The 22195-nt window shown below is 40.5% G+C and overlaps 2 protein-coding genes and 1 long non-coding RNA gene across 4 annotated transcripts; 2 read left to right on the forward strand and 1 right to left on the reverse strand.

Annotated features, from left to right (window-relative positions):
- The first annotated feature begins 2233 nt into the window (after positions 1 to 2233).
- Positions 2234 to 4846, forward strand: LOC125015104. The gene is made up of 4 exons (XM_047596766.1): positions 2234 to 2382; positions 2466 to 2521; positions 3150 to 4617; positions 4693 to 4846. The coding sequence occupies exons 1-3, from the start codon at positions 2357 to 2359 to the stop codon at positions 4070 to 4072; spliced, it is 1005 nt and encodes a 334-aa protein (XP_047452722.1). The 5' UTR covers positions 2234 to 2356; the 3' UTR covers positions 4073 to 4617; positions 4693 to 4846.
- A 4356-nt stretch (positions 4847 to 9202) lies between these two features.
- Positions 9203 to 21275, forward strand: slc12a3 (solute carrier family 12 member 3). 2 transcript variants are annotated; one of them, XM_047595260.1, is made up of 26 exons: positions 9203 to 9683; positions 9946 to 10083; positions 11241 to 11316; positions 11623 to 11718; positions 11826 to 11965; positions 12046 to 12156; positions 12576 to 12687; positions 12774 to 12904; positions 13007 to 13091; positions 13417 to 13577; positions 14269 to 14376; positions 14462 to 14585; positions 14672 to 14773; positions 15101 to 15256; positions 15614 to 15713; positions 15901 to 16012; positions 16092 to 16229; positions 16945 to 17051; positions 17488 to 17570; positions 17883 to 17966; positions 18053 to 18154; positions 18247 to 18358; positions 19250 to 19336; positions 19812 to 19950; positions 20060 to 20127; positions 20217 to 21275. In XM_047595260.1, exons 1-26 carry the CDS (start codon positions 9405 to 9407, stop codon positions 20356 to 20358), a joined length of 3093 nt encoding a protein of 1030 aa, XP_047451216.1. In that variant the 5' UTR covers positions 9203 to 9404; the 3' UTR covers positions 20359 to 21275. The 2 variants fall into 2 exon arrangements, with proteins under 2 accessions (XP_047451216.1, XP_047451217.1); XM_047595261.1 differs by having other exon boundaries at positions 18056 to 18154.
- Positions 12847 to 14685, reverse strand: LOC125014299. The gene is made up of 3 exons (XR_007113492.1): positions 14546 to 14685; positions 13388 to 13524; positions 12847 to 12921 (listed from the first exon to the last, which is right to left on the reverse strand). It is a non-coding gene; the product is annotated as an uncharacterized LOC125014299 (long non-coding RNA).
- Positions 21276 to 22195: the final 920 nt, after the last annotated feature.

Here is a 22195-nt window from a genome sequence, read left to right on the forward strand (position 1 = left end):
GCTCCTTTTAAAAATGTTGAATTTACAATTCTACTCCTTGTACACATGAACACTCTTCAAACTGCTTAACACATAATGGAAGCACTTTGGATGTTTGAAACTGTCAAATGAAAAAGGGATATACCCATAAAAATAACATTTAAAATATACATTTTACTATTTTGTGTTAATGGGTTAGGAAAATTACATGTGGTCTCTTAATGTCATTCTCTGAGTTTTTATGTGATATAGTGCTTAGAACAGATTTAGTCATGATAGTAAGTAACTTTAACATCCATGTTGATGTTGTCAGTGACAGTCTTAACTCTTCACTACGTCATTATTAGATTCAACTGGCTTTTCTCAGAATGTAAAAAGATCAACTCATTGTTTTAATGTCACCTTAGATCTTGTCCTGACATGGTATAGAAGATATGAAGATATGACCGTATGTAACTTTTTTTTTTTTTTTTTGTCTGACCTTTTCCTGGTGACATTTGAACATACAATAATAAATTGCACAAAAGCTGGAAAGGCATTTCATTGCATTATCTGATGATAATTTTGTTGATAGCACTGTAGCATCACTTAGTCACACTCAGTTGCCCCTCAGAAAATGAAGGTCCGTGGTGTAATTCACACACATAGCCTGAAATAGTTGTTGCTAGTTTGTTGCTTGTTGTCAGTTGTGTGACTATTTAAACAGGAATGGTTTGCCTGAAGGGTTTCAGTCAGCTTTTAGAGATCATCGTAGTGCAGAACAATTCATGTAAACCAGCTGTAATTTCATCCAGACTTAACAAGAGCCACAGCTCATTCGCAAACCACCTTTCAATGGAAACAAAGCGCAATTGTACTTTCAATTTCAGAATTAAAGCAGTTCTGAAGGCAAAAGGGGGTCCAACATTTTACTAGCAAGGTGTACCTCATAAAGTGACCGGTGAGTGTATAACAATTAAATGAAAAGTAAACAAGAAAAAACTACAGAAATTGAAGCCTTGCTTTTTTTCAATGTACCACAATATCCACACATACGGCTTTGCTGAGATTCACAGATGAGGCTGGAGTACATAGGAACTGTAACTAATTTATCTGTTTGTCTCTGTAATGGACTATCTATCTACATTGATTCTCCCCAAAATACACAATCTACAACACTCTCAAAACACCAACAACAGCAACATAGACTGCAAAGAAATATTCAAATGACACTACACACACTTGTTCTGGCCAAATGATTCATGACAAACCGAACCCATCCGGAAATTCATCCCTTTAGTGCGTCAAACATCACGACTGACATGACTGAACCATGCCTCGGCAGAATGGTTCATGACAATTGCTTCGTGAGCTACTGCGCATATGTTGGAGTCTCCAGTGTCAGAGGGCCATCAGTGGATAGCAATGGAGACAAATTTAATTGCAGCAGCTGATTGTTTCAATGATGTGCTTCCTTATATCTAATGATGTGTCTGGTGTTGTCTGGTTCTTTTTACTTATGCATGTTGTTGTGAAAACAGAAACACTGACTTCTCCTGTTCAATTTTGTCCCATATTTTTCTAAAGTTTCAAACGTGACCCTAATGAAGGCCACAAGCCAAAATTTGTTGGCCTAATAAAGTTGTTCCATGCACTAAAAGTGCGACTGCAGTCTTGGTCGTTCCCCAGTTTCTTATGTTCCTCCATGCACTTAGGTTAAGCTGAAACAATCAACCTGCAGTTGCAATTACATTTCTCCTCATTTGCATTTCCATTACCCCTACAAATGCGCAAAACTCAAATATCGCAATAGAAAAATGGTAAGGCCTATGCCTACATATATATAAAAAAAAATATATTGCTGACACTATTGTGCTTTCATGGGGTGGTTTTTCAGAGGTGTCCATATGAAAGTGTATCATCTCCCCATCATGTGACCAGTTTATCTGAAGTCCATCTTCCAAAAACCGAAGTGTTGTGTGATGAGAATCATGGGATATAGCAGGACAGGATTTGCAAAACACCTTTAAATGGAACCACGTACAAAGCGCAATTGTACTTTATCAAATTTCAGAAATATCTCTTTTATTTTGCGAAAACGCAGGTATTGATCGCCTCCTCTGCTCTGCCAGAGCAATCACATCAAGCGGTCACACCTGTGTGAGCCAGAGCTTGTGTGGGCTTTTGTCATCTTGGCTGCCTCAGCTGAACTCCTTATTAGAAATGTATGATTGATAACACCTGGTAGCCTCCTGCATTGAGAGTATATCTTGGAGTTACTGGTGTGGTTTCTAGAGGAGGTCAGGCTGCTGCAAGGTATTACTGTGCACTCTGTTCAGCTTGAGCCCTGTGGGTTGGCAGGTTGTGAAGACGTGCTGTGAGTGTGGTTGCAGCTGTCATGGCTGCTAGGTTCGTCATGACAAGGTACCAGACTTAATTTTAAGAATGCACAGTGGTTTTATGTAAATTGTTCTTGATTCTAATCAGTATCTACACATGTTTCACAGAATATTGCTGGTTTGCTTGTTAAGCGAAGTGAACTACTCCTTAGCTTTTCCAAGAGGTAATGTCACATTTTTATTTTCTTTTGAATGAACAAGTAAAATCTTATGTTAAACTGTGTGGAAATATCCAGTTGATGTCATATAAAACAGCACCATAGCAAGTGTTTCATGTGCTTAAAAAAACCCTAAATGCTGAGAACTTCTTGAACTCTTCCAAAATGCCTTCAACTGTTGCATGTCAGGATCTGGAGGCAACATTTGGTCTCTAAAGCATTTCTGATTGTCACTATGATTAAATGAGCTCAAAGTTGATTTTAGGTAAGTGGTATACCTACAGTAGAATTGGGCAATCCAGGTTGTTGGGCAGAGGCATCTAGAGTAGCAGTAACGGTAGTGGCATCTATCTTGTAACTTACATGACCACAAACGAATGAATTTGAGTGTTTAAATGGATGCCAAGTCTTTAATGCACCACAGTTTTAGCAGTTGGCAAAACAGAATTGGGAGTAAATACCAGACTTTTTAATTATCTTGCATCGATGTCGCATAGATTCTACAAATTGGCGGTCTTTAAAAATTCTCACTGTAGTACATTGGTTAATGATCCAGCCAAGTCCAACTTTGACAGGGTGTACTTTATTTATGTAGATCTAATTTGGCATGAACATCTACATGTTCTCTCCATAGGTGCAAGTTTTCTGCATCCCAAATCCTGGCAGAGTGGAGGAGGGGAGTCACAAGAATTACTCGGCTATGGGAATCGTCGCCTGATTCAGTCCGTCGAGTCTCTGAGGGTGTCCCCTAGAAGCTGGCGGCCAAATATTCCTCACGATCAGGTCAATGCTGAAGGGCAATCTACTCCGGTGAGGTTTTTAGGAGCGCCACGCAGTGCCCGGATACAAAATCAACAACTCTCTGATGTTGGCTCAAGATGGCAGCAAGCAATGTCTCCACATATTCAGCCCAGAGGCTTTGACATCAGTCTGGAGATTCCTGTAAAAGAATCTCATAAGGCATTTCTACATGAACCAACAGATTTTAAAGTCCAGTCCAGTTTCAACATGCCTGGCCGTCCTGGAAGGAAATCTGAACAGAACCTTTTCAAGCCAAGCTTTGAGTTTGGTTTATCTCTTCCAATTTCACGTGATCTTCCAAAGAACTCAGATTCTGCTATTCTTCTAAACTATCGCGTGGAGCCACCAAAACAAACACCAGTTAAATTCCTGGTTGAACAATCGGCTGCTGTATCGCCAGTCAAACAGGTGGTTAAAGACCTAATTAAAGAAAAACAACAGGCTATAAAATACTTTCCACCTACTGTACCAAAACAAACACAGCCAGTTCAGGACCCAGTTGTAAAGAAACTCAGCTATGGAAAACAAGTATCCCCACCTCAGATGCAACAATATCCACAATATGGCTACCTACCCTCTGACTACTATGAGTATCGCAGTCCCCCAGTCGATCAAAATTATGGCCAAAGTCAAATGGGCTCATCAGGAACTGGACAGATGTATAGCTACCCTTGGTCTGATTATTTTCAGAAATTGATTTCGCCGTACTTCACTTCCAGGCCGGCAAAAGAAATGCACCCAACTGTATATTGGTGAGGATGATGACTTCTCTAAGAAGGACTACAGCAGCCTATAAACGGCTAACTCCTACACCAGTAACCATCCATGTCAAGAAAGCAAGTATGCCAGTCCTTCAGGAAGTTCATCTCAAACTGCTCAGCCTGTTCCCGTGTCAAACTTGAATATTCCAAATGTGACTGCTCCTGGGCGGCATTTAGTTGATCCCTTTAAATGTTGCCATTTCTCTGCAGCCAGCTAGTTTGTTTGCCAGGCCAGTCCACTCTAGGCCACAGGCATCCCTGCACCAAATCTGCAACCCTTTATCCAACAAGGCCATTAATAATAGTAATGTTGTGATTCTGGTCTAAAAGGTCCCTGGACTTGGACTACTCGAAGATTTATCAAATCCCACTGGTTTACCCAATTCAACAGGGAGTCTTGCTTTGTTCGATAGCCCAGTTGACTTGAAATTTATCATCAGTGTTACATAGTTGCAGGGAATTGTGTTGGACCAGGATCTGGGTTATATCTGGAGCAAAGGTGGTCCCTGAAAGAGCAATCTGAAGTGGAACAGAGTGCAGGTTGGTTTTAAATTGGTTTCTTTACTCAGTTATAAAATTCATAACTTGTATATTCTAATGTGTTCCTCTTTACAGGCCAAGCAGGTTGAACTGAAGTGTTGCATTGAAGATCTACTGTCCATATGTCTCCATTAAATTGTCAAAACCTCTTATCCTGTTTTTGAATGAGTATTCTCAAAACTTCCACAAATGTTTTGGAAGGATTAATAAAGACCACTGCTAAAACGCACTGAGCAAATTAACAAATTATGTTGGCATGCTGTTTTGCAAGGAAAAAATGCTGGAATCCCTTCCTGATAAGTCATTTCTTGATTTAAAATGATCTTTATAAGTGACCTAGTTTCAAGAAGCAAGCTGAACTGACTAAAGCAACATCTGTCAATGGTTGCGTGTTGTACACTTGGGAGAGCAGTCGTACAGAACAACTTGACAAAATCTGTGTTCAACTATATCTGCGACCACTTCAAAGGGTTTGACTGCATGCTGACTGAGTGGCAGATGTATGTTTAAGGATTCCCTTCTGAAACCTCTCCCAACAAGCATTTGGCTGCTCTTTGATGGGAACAAAGTGAAACTGGAGCACTAAATTGGTATCGGAGAAGAGTTACTTTCGGTGCATTTGAAACCAGTGAAACTATGACGCTAAAATCCTCCAAAAATGCTGCAATACATCCTAGTTATTTGGATGGAAGCCTCCAAACTACCCTTCAAGTTTAATTCTCAACACTTAAACAATTGTCCCTACCAAAACAAAGTGCTGCACATGGGTAGAATAACATAAAACAAGGCAAACAGTAAACAAGGGCTGGGTTGAAAGTGAAGTAATAAAATAGTGAACTGAGCTTCCACTTAGAACTTGGTAGCTGGAGAAACTCAGAGGTAAGGCAGGGTAAGTCCATTAAAAGAGGAAAATGCGAATCTTAAATGGACTATTAAATGCAGAGGCCAGAATTGGACGTACGTGCAAAAGTTGACAGACATTCTGAACCAACTGAAGATATGCAAGGGAGGACTATGAAATAAAGTGCAGTTCATTAATCCAGATGAGTGATGATGAAGGCATGGATTACTGTATCAAAGTGATGGCTTCACTTTTGCCAGCTGCCTAAAATGAAGAAAAGCTAGATTTAACCACTGCACCAATTTGCTGATCCAATTTAAACTCGCTGTCCATCTTAAAACCAAAGTTCAGGGGCCCAAATCAAGAGGAAGCAGTTTCACAAGAACCACTGGGACCAAACACCATCGCTTCCATTTTATTTTCATTAAAATTTTAAAAGTTCAAGGTCCAGGTTTCAATATCTTCAAGACACAACAGGAGTGGCTTGAGCGAGAAGGCATTCTTCTTATTCATGTACTTATATCTGACTATCATCAGCATAGCAGTTGAAAGAGATGCTATGCTTTGTCAAGATAGAACTCAAAGGTAGCATTAAATATAATGGAAAAAGGAATGGGCCCTAAAATTGAACCTTGTGGAACCCCATATGACAGCAGAACAGAGCAGAGTCAGATGCAAGGAACTTGTTGATAAAAAAAAAAGTTCAGGAAGCTATTGCACATTTCAGGGGATGTCTCAGTGTACACATGCTATGGGGCATTAAGAACGGTATAAATGGTTCACAATATTAAATGGTTAATATGTTGAACTTGAAGAGGCACAGTGTAAACCTTTGGATCTCGTCTAATAATGATGTGCTGGTTTCTCTCTGGAATAAACCCATTTTCTCAGAGCATGTTTGCTCTGTGTGGGGTAAACCTCAGGAGAGTTAGAAAAACAACCAATGTTTAAAAAAGATGAACCAAGCTTTAATCCATGTGGACAGCAATGATGGAGTCAATTTGGCTGTCGTCTTCTACTCTCAATCCAGGGTTGTCAAAGTTTGGGATAAAAAAAAAAAAATTACATTACTTCTTTTTTGTCAATGTCCTCTTGTTTCTCCTACTCCTACTGATGACCAGTTGTCAAAAAAAACAACAACAAAAAAAACAAGCTAACCTAGAGAAAAGATTCACTCAGTGAGTATATTACTTTTTCTGTACATTGTCCTAACTCTGCAACATTTACATTTCAGTGATAACCTTGCGTTTAAGCAAGCAGTAAACAAAGAAATTAGTAGTGACCTTGGTCTCATGTGTGTAGGACAGTGCGTTTTCGAGAGCGTGCAGCTTCATGCACACGTTTACCTGTGTGTGCATATTAAGCATTGCTGTAAATGACTAAACTAAACTCTTGGCCAATTGAGTAGCTTGTTTTGATTCAGGCACAGTGTGAGGCATGGTTACATTTTAGCTGCACATGAAAGGAGGTGCAGTTATCTTAGATTTATAAAAAAGATAACAGAACACAGAGCTTTAAAACTAATACACCAAAATGTCACTCAGCTGCTGCAGCCGAGGAAACAGTCCAGATTAATCATTGAGCAACAAAGAAACAGTTCACGGTAACGAGTCTCCTTAGTGTGGAAATGGTGTCTTTCGGTGTAATCAAGGACACCGTGTGACTGTGTTCTTCAGCTGGAGCCGTGATTGTTGGTGACACTTTGGGGAACTTCCAATAAACTGATGATTTAAAGGGCGCTCCTCTGGTTTTATACATAAAGCTCGGTTTATTTGTCACAAACGGCCCGCAAAGGGTTGTAAAAAATGTCTTTTGTTGATCTGAAGGAGCTTTGTCAAGTGATTAAAAAAACGTGGTGTTGTAAAAGTTACCACTCCTCAGTGTCACTGGAAGTGGTTTGAATGGATAACAAAGAAACACCATCCAGCCCTCTCTATCTGTGTAGCTAATATGAAATTGGGAGGTCATGAATGCAACTGCTTATGAAACTGAGTTTTGGCATCTACTGGTCAAAACAGGTGCCCAAATTGTGCATGAAGAGACCCCAAATCTGCCCCTAAAGAGGACTGTACAAGCATTTGTATGGATCATACATCCAATAAGCTTATCAATTTTCCAGTAAAACTGGGCACGATTCAATGTAATGGCAAGAATGCATTTAATAACACGAATCAACATCTAGGTTAGATAAAGGTTGCACAATGGAGTAAAAGAAACTAAAATGAAACAACGGATCCCCAGACAAGTCCTGAAAGTAGACAAAGATAACCCAATCAAACAAATGAAACAGCCTAGTGCGGTAGTTACCCACAAATAAATGTTTTGATCAGTTGTTTACAGCAGCTTGGAGGAATTTTAGTCCATTTCTCAGAACAGAACCACTTCTGTTCTCAGATGCTAATAGGTTTCCTCGCATGAACTGCTTGCTTCAAGTCCTTCCACAATATTTCTATTGGATTAAGAGTAAATCAGGTCTTTGACTTATACGTTCCTAAACAGACGTTCTTTATACTTTCTTTTGTGAAATTCAGAATTCATTGGTCCGTCAATCCAAAATCCAAACTCTTTAGAACAGAATAAAATAAAGATAGCTTATGTCATCATTGCATAACACAAGTTGTACATTCTGTTTCAGCTCATCTTCTACTACCACTTAATCCTCACTAGGATCGCGGAGGTTGCTGGAGTGTATCCCAGCTGTCATCGGGCGAGAGGCGGGGTGCACCCTGCCGTCTATCGCAGGGCTAACACAAGAGACACTCACACTCACACCTAGGGCTAATTTAGGGTCACCAATCAGCCTAACGAGCATGTCTTTGGAGGTGGGAGGAAGCCAGAGTACGACACAGTGGGAACATGCTAACTCCACCCAGAACGGCCCGAGCTGGACTCAAACCCCGACCTTCTTGCTGGGAGGCATCAGCGCTAACCACCGAGTCCCAACTCTGTAAGATGCTCAGTATAAACGCTGAAAACTGTATAAGCAAAATTAGGGGGAAAAAATATATAATTTAAATGTAAATCATAAGGGAATTTAACCATCCACCAACCATAAAAATGAATATTTAGAGATGGTTTTTGAAAACATTTCCAGCAACAAGTCTTTTTCTGACCTCCTCAGAAAGCTCCTTTGTTCGTCACCAAGGTCAGACTGAGACAAATCCCTAATTTATTAAAACTAAACCAGGAACTGAACGACACCTGAGTCTTCTGAATGGATGGACCCAGAACTCACTGTGATATTGGATAATTTTTCTGAGAAAACCAAAAAACAAATATAATATTTCTGTTTCATGAAAAGCAATATCTGGGCATTTTTGAAGCAACTGAGCTGGGAGGCTCCTGAACAATAATATCATGAAGCTCTGTCATGCTCTGCTTGACTGCCTTGTGTGGTCTCAGTCAAGGTTACCTTACGGTTCAGTCTCTGTGTGTAATGATGCTGTTTACAACGTACATGCTAACCAGAAAAAAAGCCCTCAGGAGTTTAATCATTAATAGCTACAAACAAATAAATGAAAAGGAATATTAAAATATCAATGCAAAGGTTTTCATGCTTCACTTCTCTTGTATCTTTTGACGAGAACAATCAAAAGAATAAGGAAGCATGATTCCTTATTAAATGGAATATGTCCTGGCCCAGCAGAGTTCAGTTCTTGGTTGACCCCGCAGTGTGAAATTGTCCATGTCAGTCTTAATAGTTCCTGTAATGAGTCTTGTTTGCGTGTTCACCGAACTAGCCTTTCGCACATGGCCTCGGGCTCTCCCTGCACTGTTAAGGTCAAATATAAAACCAACCCAAGCAATAAAACCTGCTTTATTTGCCTTAAAACTAGAGTGAGGCTCCATCACATCCACTGGCTCTTTGGGAGAACAGCTTCGTTTGGCCACATCTGTGACTGCAACCTTCCCTGAAAATACAATAGGAGCTGTTCTGACAGTCTGAATGGAGACCAGCGATGGCGTTAACCTGGCCGCATATAGACCCAAACAGCATGCTCCCGCAGTAACGAATGGGACGGCAACACCCGGAGGCTTCGATGAGTCTGATTACTACGGCAGTTACAATCACAGGATCAGCATAGTGTCCCAGGGATCTGATGCTCTGACTGGCTACGAGACCCTGGATGCCCCGCCACACTATGACTTCTACGGCAACACGGAGGCCTGGGGCCGACGGAGGCGCTTCAGACCGTCGCTGTACCAGCTGCACGCCAACCCTGAGGTGAAACTAGATAAATGAACGAAACAAATGACAGAAATACTTGTTGAACTGTTGTGTTCGATGAAAAGGGTTTATTTTGTTTACTCTAATTGCATCTGAAAGTGTTTCAGAGAAAACACCTGCTACCTGGAAAGTTTTTGCATTTGAATCTAATAGTGAATGAAAAGTATAACTGTAGTCCTGTGGTTAAAGTAGTTTCATACACTTTTAGAACTGTCTTATGGATTTTGGATGAAACATTTTGCTTCCTAATGTTGAACAGGATGACTACAAACCTCCCATGTATGAGGAGACAACGGGCGAACAGGTGGATGGAGGAGACAGCTCAGAGGAAGATGAGGACGAGCTGAAGGAGCCGCCGGAAGAACCCACTCGTTTTGGCTGGGTCCAGGGAGTCATGGTGAGTGGAGGGCTCTCCAAGTATCTGTGATCTTTAAACTTTAAGATAAGTTTAGAAACATACTGCTTTGTTAAATACCAAGTTGACTAATATTCAGCATTTCTCCCAAAGTCCTGATGACTTTCTTTAACGAATCTCCGATAAAAGACCAATGAAATTCTTTTTAAAAGTCCAGTCCTAGTACCTGGACCCATAGGGCCACTGGGAAAACACATTTTCAAAGCAAACCAATTTCTCCGCAAGACTACATTGTTTTCTTTTTGTTTGTTTTTTTATTGTAATACGCTGACTTTATTCAGTAATAATCTTTTAATACTCATGTAAAACTAATATTCTATAATAGGAAATTGTATTTCTATAACAAATATGAAGGCCATAATAAGAAAATTAAAGTGAGAGACGGTTACAAGTGTAAATACTTGATCGTATTTACTTTTCTTGCCTTCTTTTTGTATAAATGTAATGGTTAATATGCAGAAATGTCCAAATATTTATTGTATCAGAAACAATTATGAGTTGAATTTCTAAGAAAGTAAACAGAAAGCATTATGTCTATTAGACTTTTATAGCTTTTATTGCGCACCAGCGAAGGGAAGTTTTCAATAAAATCATTTATTGTCTTTTCTTGGCATGAACTGAAAATGTTCCTTACTCAGTAACTATCCAGAGACTCGTTATTCTGCCACATTCTCAAGTCTCTACCTCATGGTGTTTTCAGAAATTTACACATAAACTAATCAGCCACAACATTATGACCACTGACAGGAGAAGTGAATAACATTGACCATCTGGGAAACCTTTGGACCTGGCATTCAAGTCGATGTTACTTAGACATGTAGCGCCCGCCTAGACCACACCAGACACCTCCACCCCATAGCAATGACCCCATCAGGATGCGGCATGACACGGACATACACACAAAAATACTTTAGGAACAACTAAAAATAAATAAATAAATAAACTGATCAAGTATCTGGGATGATCCACAGAGCAGCATGAGGCCATAAGGCCACCCTCAGAAAAAGAAAAGGACACCTTCAGAAGGCCCATGTCCGTTCTCTGACAAGTCACAACTATTTTGGAGGCACAATGGAGACCTATGCAATATTAGGATGGTGGTCGTGAAGACTGATTGGTGTATATGTTGTTCTTTGTAGATCCGCTGCATGTTAAACATCTGGGGAGTGATCTTGTACCTGAGGCTTCCATGGATCACTGCGCAAGCTGGTATAGGTATGTCCAACCGAACCAAACATACTTTCTATGTCTAACTCTTGCATTAAATACACATTAAATACACAATTTACAAACTTTTGAAGCAGAATCTGATCTGTTTCCTCATATTTTAGTATATTCTCAAATATATTTATAAATATTCATATGCGTGAGTTTGTGTTGGTAAGAGGTGGAATTTGTCTTGTTCTGGGCACAAGTACAGTATATAAATACAGAGTTGTATGTATTACAATAGGAAGAAAACTTCCTAAAAAGCAAGCTCTGGTCAGTCTAATTTATTTTCCGCGTCTGCCTCTCTGTCAGGTCTGACCTGGGTGATCATCCTGCTGTCCTCTTGTATTACCGGGATCACTGGTCTCTCGACCTCAGCCATCGCTACCAATGGCAAAGTCAAAGGAGGTTGGCTCACTTGTACCTGCAACAACCTGCTTAGTACATTTATTTTAATTCTTTTTCTTGCCACTCATTCCAAACACGATGCCCGCTTTGTGATCCCTCACCTACAGGTGGGACTTACTTCCTGATCAGCCGCAGCCTCGGCCCAGAACTCGGCGGGTCCATTGGTCTGATCTTTGCCTTTGCCAACGCTGTAGCCGTGGCCATGCACACGGTGGGCTTTGCGGAGACCGTTACAGACCTCATGCGTGTGAGTAGTGTGCATCATGTTAATGTGCAGCCTCTGCAGTCTGAGGCGGTGGTGTTTATTCTGTTAACCATCTTCCTCAGGAACACGGAGCTGTGATGGTTGACAAAACCAACGACATCCGCATCATTGGCGTCATCACCGTCACGTGTCTGCTGGCCATCTCCATGGCCGGGATGGCATGGGAGTCAAAGGTCAGCTCTACCAAACACTATTTGTGACTATGGTTAACTGTCATGGTGGTTAGCATGTAAAAGATTAGTCCTTTGTGGGGATCATCCCTATGTTCCCCGGGTCCAATGTTCCCTGCTTTGTATGTGACTGGGGAACATAGGGTTAGGGACAGGGTAGGGACCCGGGGAACATAGGTACGCTCCCTGCTTGTGTACCAAAGTCATTTGAAAGAACTGCCGTTTGTTAGCATAACGTGTTAGCATAACTACCAAATAACTAGCATAATTTTACAACCCAAATGCATATGGTTTATAGATCATTTTTCATATGTTTCCTACACATGCTGTGCAAAAGAATGACAAAAATAGACACTTGAGAGTCTGTTCTTGTGCAATATAATAAACATCTGTATGCTAATGGTACATTCTGCCCTCAACAGGCCCAAATTCTGTTCTTCCTGGTCATCATGGTGTCGTTTGCCAGTTACATCGTTGGAACAATCATGCCTGCTTCAGTTGAGAAACAAGCCAAAGGTTTCTTTAGCTACAAAGGTGACAGACTATCAAAATAATCTGTTCTGACATCATTTCTGTGCTATATAAACTGTACAGTAAACTGACTATTTTACCTTTAACAGCCGACATCTTTGCTACTAATTTCGTGCCCGGCTGGCGGGGGCCAGAGGGCAACTTCTTTGGCATGTTCTCCATCTTCTTCCCCTCTGCCACTGGGATCCTGGCAGGAGCAAACATCTCAGGAGATCTGAAGGTACGGCAGTTTGATTCCTGCAACATCCAGATTATTTGAAGAAACAACAGTTTTAATGTCAGGGGTGTTTATTTTTTATGCCTTATGTCCTCTCCTTCCCAGAATCCAGCAGTGGCCATCCCAAGAGGAACACTGATGGCTATATTCTGGACTACAGTATCCTACATCATCATCTCTGCTACCATTGGTACCGTATGCTCTTGCTGGCAGCAAAAAACTGTATCTATCCTAATTTTATACTTCCTACCAAGGAAGTCTTCACAAGTCTCTTTTTTAATAACACTGCATCCATGCTGCAAATCAACAGCATGGATGTGTCACTTATTTCAAATCATAAACTATAGAAGTTCTGGACTGAACTGAAACTAGACATTATCTTGTAGCATGCTGAATTCTTATAAAAGTTTGTCTGGATATTGACATGTTACATCCAAAACATGCACACAACATTAATTTTTAATATTCATTTATGTATTTTATTACAAGTTGAGTGTGTGCCTGTTTCCTCGCAGGATCTTGCGTTGTGAGGGATGCGTCTGGTGTATTGAACGACACTCTGTCTTTGTCCACACCTCCTGAGGACTGCGTCGGCTTGGCTTGTGGATACGGCTGGGACTTCACTGAGTGCATCAACAATAGGACATGCGTCTATGGCATCAGTAACTACTATCAGGTCAAGCACAAAGTCTAATTTATAGAGATTTTTAATTTGGCATACCAGAACCTTCATGTAGACAAGGTTTAGAGCAGGGTTATTTTCACTAGTGTACCTAATGAACTGGCAATCCTTATTGCATACTTACTGCCCAACAAAATAAATATTTTTCTGGTATAAAATGTGGATTATTTAATTCATTAAGTATCCTGTACTACCTATAATTAGAAGTTCTTCACTAGTGCACCTATTGAACTGGCAACTAAGTGTATATATACACAGTGGAAGACAGGTTTTCTTAAATCCGATCAAAAACATGCACAGTAGTTGTCAATATAAAGTCAGACAACAGTACAATGCAATTCATTTTTTTGAAATGTTGTGTTTTAATATATTCTATATTTTTATATATATATAAAATGTACAGCAGGATATTATTCAGTGTGAATAAGGCATTCTAAGTATCTAATTAAACATTACCCTATGGACAAAGATAACAGAATTACTAATAAACAAACCAGTAGAAATACAGTATATGTATGCGTGTATGTAATATATCAGTTACCTGTTGTTGCCACTTGGGGGCAGCAAAGCATAAAGCTGCAAACTCCAAAATGATTGTTTGTGTATGTATGTATGTGTAAAATGTATTAATCTGTACCCCTTTTAAACTGCATTTCCTGACACATGAACTTGTCTGTGTGTGCAGTCGATGAGCTTGGTGTCGGCCTTTGCTCCTCTCATCACTGCCGGTATATTTGGGGCCACCCTGTCTTCTGCTTTGGCCTGTCTGGTGTCTGCTCCCAAAGTTTTCCAGGTACATTCAAGCTGTTCCACAATTTCTTCTTTAAATATTTTTTTGTGCGTATTTTGACAAACGCATGCATATTGTTTTTTTTTAGTGTCTGTGTAAGGACAAGCTCTACCCTCTGATTGGATTCTTTGGCAAAGGTTATGGAAAGAACCAGGAGCCTCTCAGAGCCTACCTGCTCACGTACCTCATCGCTGCCTGCTTCATCCTCATTGGTGAGGCTTTGGAGACGGTCAGTCTGCAATATGAAACAAGCTCAGTAACCGTTATGATATCTTCCATTTGTCTTGTCTTTCCTCAGCTGAGTTAAACACCATCGCTCCCATCATCTCCAACTTCTTCCTCTGCTCCTACTCCCTGATCAACTTCAGCTGCTTCCACGCCTCCATCACCAACTCTCCAGGTAGATCCTTAACACGAGACACATGTGGGTCTGTGAAGGAATGAAAGGGTAAATGGGTTCATCAACGGTTCACCTTTTTTATCTCTTCCTACATTTCTTCTTCCTTTGCTCTACTTTTTTTCTCCCTCTTTTATACTTCTAGCAGGTTCTTCACTTTGTCAGTGAAGTTTTGGGCCATGAGAACACATATATCTGACCAGATTATTTTATTTAGAGCTTCCATGGAAACAGTTCATTGGAATCACTGATCATTTCATTCAGGTTGAAGAAATGTTTTCTAACAGCCAAAGAATTAATTAACAGTCCATCAATGTCCTTGACCTGCAGGCTGGCGCCCGTCCTTCCGGTTCTACAGTAAGTGGCTGTCTCTGCTGGGCGCTGTGTGCTGTGTGGTCATCATGTTCCTGTTGACCTGGTGGGCGGCCCTCATTGCCTTTGGCGTTGTCTTTATCCTGTTGGGATACACTCTCTACAAGAAGCCAGGTAAACACACGCACTCAAATAGTCACTTGTACACCGATCAGGCATAACATTATGGCCACCTTCCTAATGTTTGCGAATGAGGGTGTCCTGTGGTGTCTGTTCTTGTTTGTGTGTGCCTGTCAAGTTGGGGATTCTTGATCTGGTCTAGGTGGGTGCTACATGTCCAACATCCACACAAATGCCAGGTCCAAAGGTTTCCCAGCAGAACGTTGTGTTGTCACAAGATGGTCAATGTTAATTACTTCTCCTGTCAGTGGTTTTTAATGTTGTGGCTGATCGGTGTATGTATGCAGTAGACATACAGAGCATGTAGTGTTGAGCCAGGATCCAACTTTATTCTTCCTCTGCTGTGTTTAGCTGTGAACTGGGGCTCATCAGTGCAGGCCAGCTCCTACAACCTCGCTCTGAACCAGTGTGTGGGGCTCAACCATGTGGAGGACCACGTCAAGAATTACAGGTGAGGGACACAAGTCCTTGATAGCAATAGATAGAAAGACAAGAAGACAGTGAGGCAGCAGCCTAGGCCTGCAGCAGCATAATTAAAGGATGGTTCCTGGACTTGTGAACAACCTGAAAATGGTTATTTGCAGTATACATTGACAAGAAGGACGGAGTTAGTGCTCATGTGACTGTGATTGTTTCAGACCCCAGTGTTTGGTACTGACCGGTCCTCCCAGCAGCCGTCCTGCTCTGGTGGATTTCGTCAACTGTTTCACAAAAAGCCTCAGCCTCATGATGTGTGGAAATGTGGTCACGGTGAGTACAGCGTGATAAGAGAAGAAACAGAAGTACCCGTCAGCATTTTAAGACTACAAAGATGTCCTTTCTCTTCCAGACCAGTCCCTCTCCGTCAGCGGTGGAGAAGGCGAGCGGTGAAAGTCACGTCTCCTGGTTGAACCAAAGGAAGGTCAAGTCCTTCTACAGAGGGGTGGTGGCCGCAGAGCTGAGGACCGGAGTTAACATATTGCTACAGGTCAGAGCTGCTTTAGTTCGATGAGGAGACCTTTGTCAGTCAGGACGGTAGCTTCAGGTAGATTCCCAGAACAGAAACTCGCAATTAAAGGACAAAAAGAAAAACATACAGGTTATAATTTACTATTTCAGTTTTATTTGCAAGAATGGAAGGAAGAATAAGAAGACAAAGGGAGGGATTTGAGGAAGAGGAAGAGTAGGCAGAGGAAGAAGAATAAGATGACAAAGAATGGAGGAGAAATGTGAGTAGGAGAAGGCAAACAGAAGGAGGAGAAGGGACGAAGAGAAGAAGATGAAGTTTCTCCTCCATCTTTCCAAACCAAGATGTCTCCACGTCCCCAGCATTGCTGTCCACATGGATTCCAGTTTGATTCATGTTTTCAACCACTTGTTGTTTCAAAAACTGGTTGTTTTTCTACGTTCTATGTTTCTCCTCACCTAATGTTTACCCCACATGGAGCAAACATGCTCAGAGAGAATGGATTCATTCCAACCAGAGAGAACCTAGCACATCAAGATTTTACATTACATTATTAAAACTGGCTGATTAAAGCCAAAATAGTGAACCAAAAGACTCTCTAAATGTTCATATTCAACCAGATAAACTGTGTCAGTTTTCATAATGATGCTGATAAAGATCTGACCTCACAGAGAGCTCGAAGAAGCTGAACTGATCCGACTCCTCTCTTCCTCTCATGCCGGTGTCTGTCCTCTAGGGGGCAGGTCTGGGTCGCATTAAGCCCAACGTCCTGCTGATGGGTTTCAAGAAGGGCTGGCGGAGTGACACACCTCAGACTGCGCACAACTACATAGGGATTCTGCAGTGAGTACAGTGGAAAACAAAGAATATTTCATGACTATTTTTGTAGAAATACATGTAAATAACCTACATCCGTGTGCAAGATTTGAACAACACTGTAGATGTGACAGTATATTCCATATGTTATATGTTCTAATGCACACTCATATTTATACTGTTGGTGATGTTGCATTATGTTCAATTCTGTTCCATCATGGCAAAGATTAAGATTATAGATGGATATATTTTTTTTCTGCTTTTAATTTTTTTAATACAGTTTTTACTGTTTATACTGAGCATCTTGCAGAGCTACACTTTACAACTTGTGTTGTGCAATGATAATAAAGGCTATTCTATTCTTTTCTATTAAGACACTGACACTCAAGTTCCTATGTGTGCATGGACAGATGGCAAATACAATTTCTTGACTGACTCTTGAATTCATGTGCTCATGTTTCAGCGACGCATTCGACCTGCAGTACGGCGTGTGCGTGCTGAGAATGAGGGAGGGCCTGGACATTTCTCCTCCGCCCACGTCCCACGGTGAGGGCCTTGATTCAAGATTGAGGGTTCAAAACGTTTAGCATCATGTGCACTGGAAAAACAGCAGCTCAGTCCATGCAATTAAATTCTTACTTTGCAAGTGTCCCTTACTAGCAACACTAAAAAACAAGGTGCAAGAAATATCTGTCAAATTCAATACTAAAAAAGTTAAAGCGGTCTGGGCTACAGGTACAAACCATTCAGTCAGTGGAGTGAATTCATTTTCCTGATAAACTCCTCACCGCTGCAATATCCATCCATCTTTAATATCAGTTAAACTGAGTAACATAAATTTCCCTTTGTTTATTTCAGTGAATCCAGGTTTCGATTCAGGACCGGAGAACATAAACACCACCGACCCAGCCTCTTCCCCCATTCAAACAAGCACTACATCTTGTATGTATAAGTGTGATCACTGAATTATTGTGAAGATCAACATCCTTAAATGCTTTAAACTCATGTAAATGAATGACTGTGCTTAGCAGCGGCCATCCCCATTGAACCGGAGCCACAGCCGAGTACAGTGTTTCAGAAGAAACAAGGGAAGAAGACCATTGACGTGTACTGGCTGTCAGACGATGGAGGTCTGCAAACAACTCGCTCATTCGGTTCTTATATTATCACAGTATTTCCGCAGTTTTCCTCATCCTCTCGGACGTGTTGTTGTGTTCTCCAGGTCTGACTCTGTTGCTGCCCTACTTGCTGACACGCAGAAAGCGCTGGGCCCAGTGTAAAGTCCGAGTGTTTGTCGGGGGAGACCCGGATAAAAGGGATGAGCAGAAAGAGGAGTGAGTGCTTCACGTTTGTTAATAAATTAAACCTTTTCTGATTTCCTCCGCTTGGAGGTAACAGAAACATGAAATTAACATCACACTGGTAAATTATCTCCACCTGAAAACATTGGCTGTATGTAATTAGGCTGATTGGACACTGCAACTGAACTGTTTCCATGGAAACAGTAAATAAATGGATAGATGAAGAGTCATGTTTACTGGAAATAGAACAGAAGAAGAAGAAGAATGATGGTGGAGAAAAAGAACAAGTGGAAGAAGGAGAAGCTGCAGAAGATTTAGAAGTGGAAGAAGACAAAGGAAGACGAGAAAGAGGAGGAGAAGGAAGAGGGGGACACGAAGCAGGAAAAGAAGAAGGAGAAGAAGAACACCAAGTGATATAAGGAGGAGGAGAAAATGGAGAAGATGAAATGGATGAAGGAGTAGAATTGTAAGAAGACCAAGGAGGGGGAAGAGGAGAAGAAGGAAGAGTAAGAGGAAAAGATGAAGTAATGAGAGAAAGAAGAAAGATGCGAGATTCAAAAGGTGAAGAAAAAGAAGAAGAGGATGGGGTGAAGAAAAAGGCAAAGACATTTTCTCTGTGTTTTTCTCCAGTCCTGAATTGATAGACATACTTTGACAACATGGCAGATTGATGTTGCTGTCCACATGGATTACAGCTTGGTTTGTCTTTACAAACACTTGTTTCAACAACTGGTTGTTTTTCTACCTCCATGTCTCTGTCCCTCCTGATGTTTACCCCACATGGAGCATTCATTAAAAGTTCACACCACATCTGGCTGCTTAAAGCCAAAACAGTGATTTAAAAGACTATCAAGCCTCATATGACGCTAAATTAAGTGCTTCTAAATATCAGATTTAAGGTTTAAAACTTAATTTTCTTTCCAGGTTGCTGTCACTGATCAAGAGGTTCCGTCTTGGTTTCGACGATGTTGAAGTTCTTCCTGACATCTACCAGAGCCCTCAGCCTATGAAGTAAGAGCACGGATGTTTTGTCACGGTGATACATTTCTGGGGAGGTGAAGGTAGCAGCAGGAGCACGTGAACATTTATTGCAGTAGTAACATGAAGAGCTGATGAAGAGAATAGGGTCAAAGCCCAGAGTTCCGATGCAGGTGACTGATGGAGACCAAACCAAACTAAGCTGAGGCAACTCAAAGCTAATCGGTGAGATTTTTATATGTATATATTTTGTGAGAAAAGACTTAAAATTGCATGGTGTTGTTTATAATTTGAAGGGAAGAAAAAAAAAACTCACCACAAGACAGCGCAGAGGAAAAAGTCTGAAAATAAAAGCACAAATGAAATCCTCTTCTTCCTCACATTCTCCTATTCCTCCTTGTTTTACATCTTTTAATCATGTTCTCCTCCTCCTCCTTCTCCGTCTTCTTCTTCTTCTACACGTCCTCCTACTCCACCTCCTCCTCATCCTCCTCTCTGTGTGCTCCAGCATCCTTCAGTTTGAGAACATGGTCGCCCGCTTCAGGCAGGACGCGAACCCCAAACGAGATGCCGACTCGAGGCCGTCGAGGCAGCAGGAGGAGCCCTGGATGATCACTGACCAGGATCTGGAAAGATGCAAGGCCAAGGTCTGACACGAAATGCAGTCATACACATTTAAAATTTACCAAAAAATATCTCTGTTTAAGATCAGTTTTAAAATAATAATAATAATGATGATGTCTCTGCGGGATCCAGACTCTCCGTCAGATCCGTCTAAATGAGGTCCTGCAGGATTACTCCAGAGAGGCTGCTCTGATTGTCATGTGAGATCAATATTTCCTCCTTTTACGCCGTGTTTTTACGAAAAGGTAGAAGCAGAAACAATCTAATTCAATCTCCTGTGTTCTGACAGCACGATGCCGGTGGGGAGGAGAGGAGTTTGTCCCAGCACGCTCTACCTGGCCTGGCTCGACTTCCTGTCACGTGACCTGAGACCTCCGGTCCTAATGGTCAGAGGGAACCAGGAAAACGTTCTCACCTTCTACTGCCAGTAAAATGAGTCAAACGGATAGTGCAGTTACCCTCTAGACTGTTATCAATAATCTGATCTAGCAACGGAACAGGTTTTTGTTTATTTGTGTTATTTGTGTTTAATGATTAAGAGATTTTAGAAGATGCAGGAGGAAAACCATGCATAGCCTTGGTGCACATGAAGTTATTTGCTGCCTTTACTGATATTTAAAAATCAGTCACTTCGATTTAAACAAACGTTAACTGCAACTGTAAACTGTGCTGCAAATTTACCAATCGAGTTCCAAATTCAAGGATTATTCCCATCTATTACAACCTGTCATATTGCCCATCAATCCACCTACAAGAAACTATTATTCAAATAAACCGGAATTATACTTTAATCATTTATCTGCAAGCTAATTAATCTGATATCAGAAACACAATTAACCTATTTATCTGAAAACAGATTCATGTTGTTATCTAGATTTGTTGATGTACTTGTGTTTGTTGCAGGTGGCTCTATTGAGTTATTTTACCCTTATAACTCCAAACGTATCTATATATATGTGATAGATTAGATTCTGAGACCTCTTAAAAAACAATTCGATACTTGTCATTTGCTGCTGGAGAATTTATGCAAGTATGCATTCAGCAGCTTTTGGCTGCTTTCACTGTGATTATTGTTTTTCTTGTTGTTTTTTGTTTGTTTGTTTGTTTTGCGGTGCAGTGAATAGGTTACATAAAGAATATCCTTTATGCTGGCACTGATGCTGCAAATATGAATATTAACTTTATGAAAACATTGTGTTATGTATTATATTATAGAAAATTAATGTTGTAAAGTCGTGGATCAAATGTGATAGAGCAGGTATTAATTATCAACAATTATTTTTTTAATCTATTTTTTGCCAATTTGTCAGATTTAATTTAACTGATTACTTAGAATATTAAAATATGTATTAAGGTATCCCATGTTTTGTGTGATTTTTCTAATATTGCAGAGGTTTACTTAATACTTATTGTCTTTTTTTGTCCGCAATTTCACAGTAACATAATTAAAAAATGACCAGAACCTAAACAAATATATATTCACTAATTCAAAAAAATCAGAGGACTATAGACACTCACCCATCTTTGCAGGAGCAAGGTCGGAAACTTTTTGTTTTACCACAAGTCAAAATATAAAGACCATAGACAGGGGAAAAATTAAAAACTGAAATGGTTCAAATACGGTGAGGAGTGTAGTTTCATGCATTTAATGTGCACTGGCTCAGTAGAGCAGCACCTTCTAGATAACTCTTCTACCGGTTTACAGATGATGTAACACGACTGATGCAACTTCAATGGATAAACAAACTTTTAATTTTACTATCTGAGATGGTAGAGACGAGGAGAGGACTCACTCTGCAAGAGTCTGGTGAAATGAAGAGAGGTTAAATAGAATGAACCATAATACACTATAACATAAGTAGAGTCGTTTTATAATAATATAAATATGAGTGTATAAATTGTTTCTGAAGCTAATTGTTTAAGTAAATGGTGCGCATTTTCTAAAAATAAATAAAAAATAAAATAAAAGTACACAATGTCACGTTAGAAAAAATACTTTAGAAAAAATGCTTCAAAATATTTTATTGCATAAAGTTTAATCACGTCTTTGCTATGAGGGCATCTATACGTGTATAGTCGTTGTCTTCCATTGTTGCATGATATGACATGAACTTTTTATTTTATTCTATGTAAGTATATTTAAATAGCCCCAAAGTGAGAGGCCTGTCCTACACTACGATCTTCAGAAGCGTATGTGACCAACTGGGCATGCGCACTAGAGGGCGACCAGTCCCCGAGCCTCCACGTCGGAGCGTGAGCGGACTTTAA

The sequence above is a fragment of the Mugil cephalus genome, chromosome 10 (assembly GCF_022458985.1).
Source record: "Mugil cephalus isolate CIBA_MC_2020 chromosome 10, CIBA_Mcephalus_1.1, whole genome shotgun sequence".
Taxonomy (NCBI): domain Eukaryota; kingdom Metazoa; phylum Chordata; class Actinopteri; order Mugiliformes; family Mugilidae; genus Mugil; species Mugil cephalus.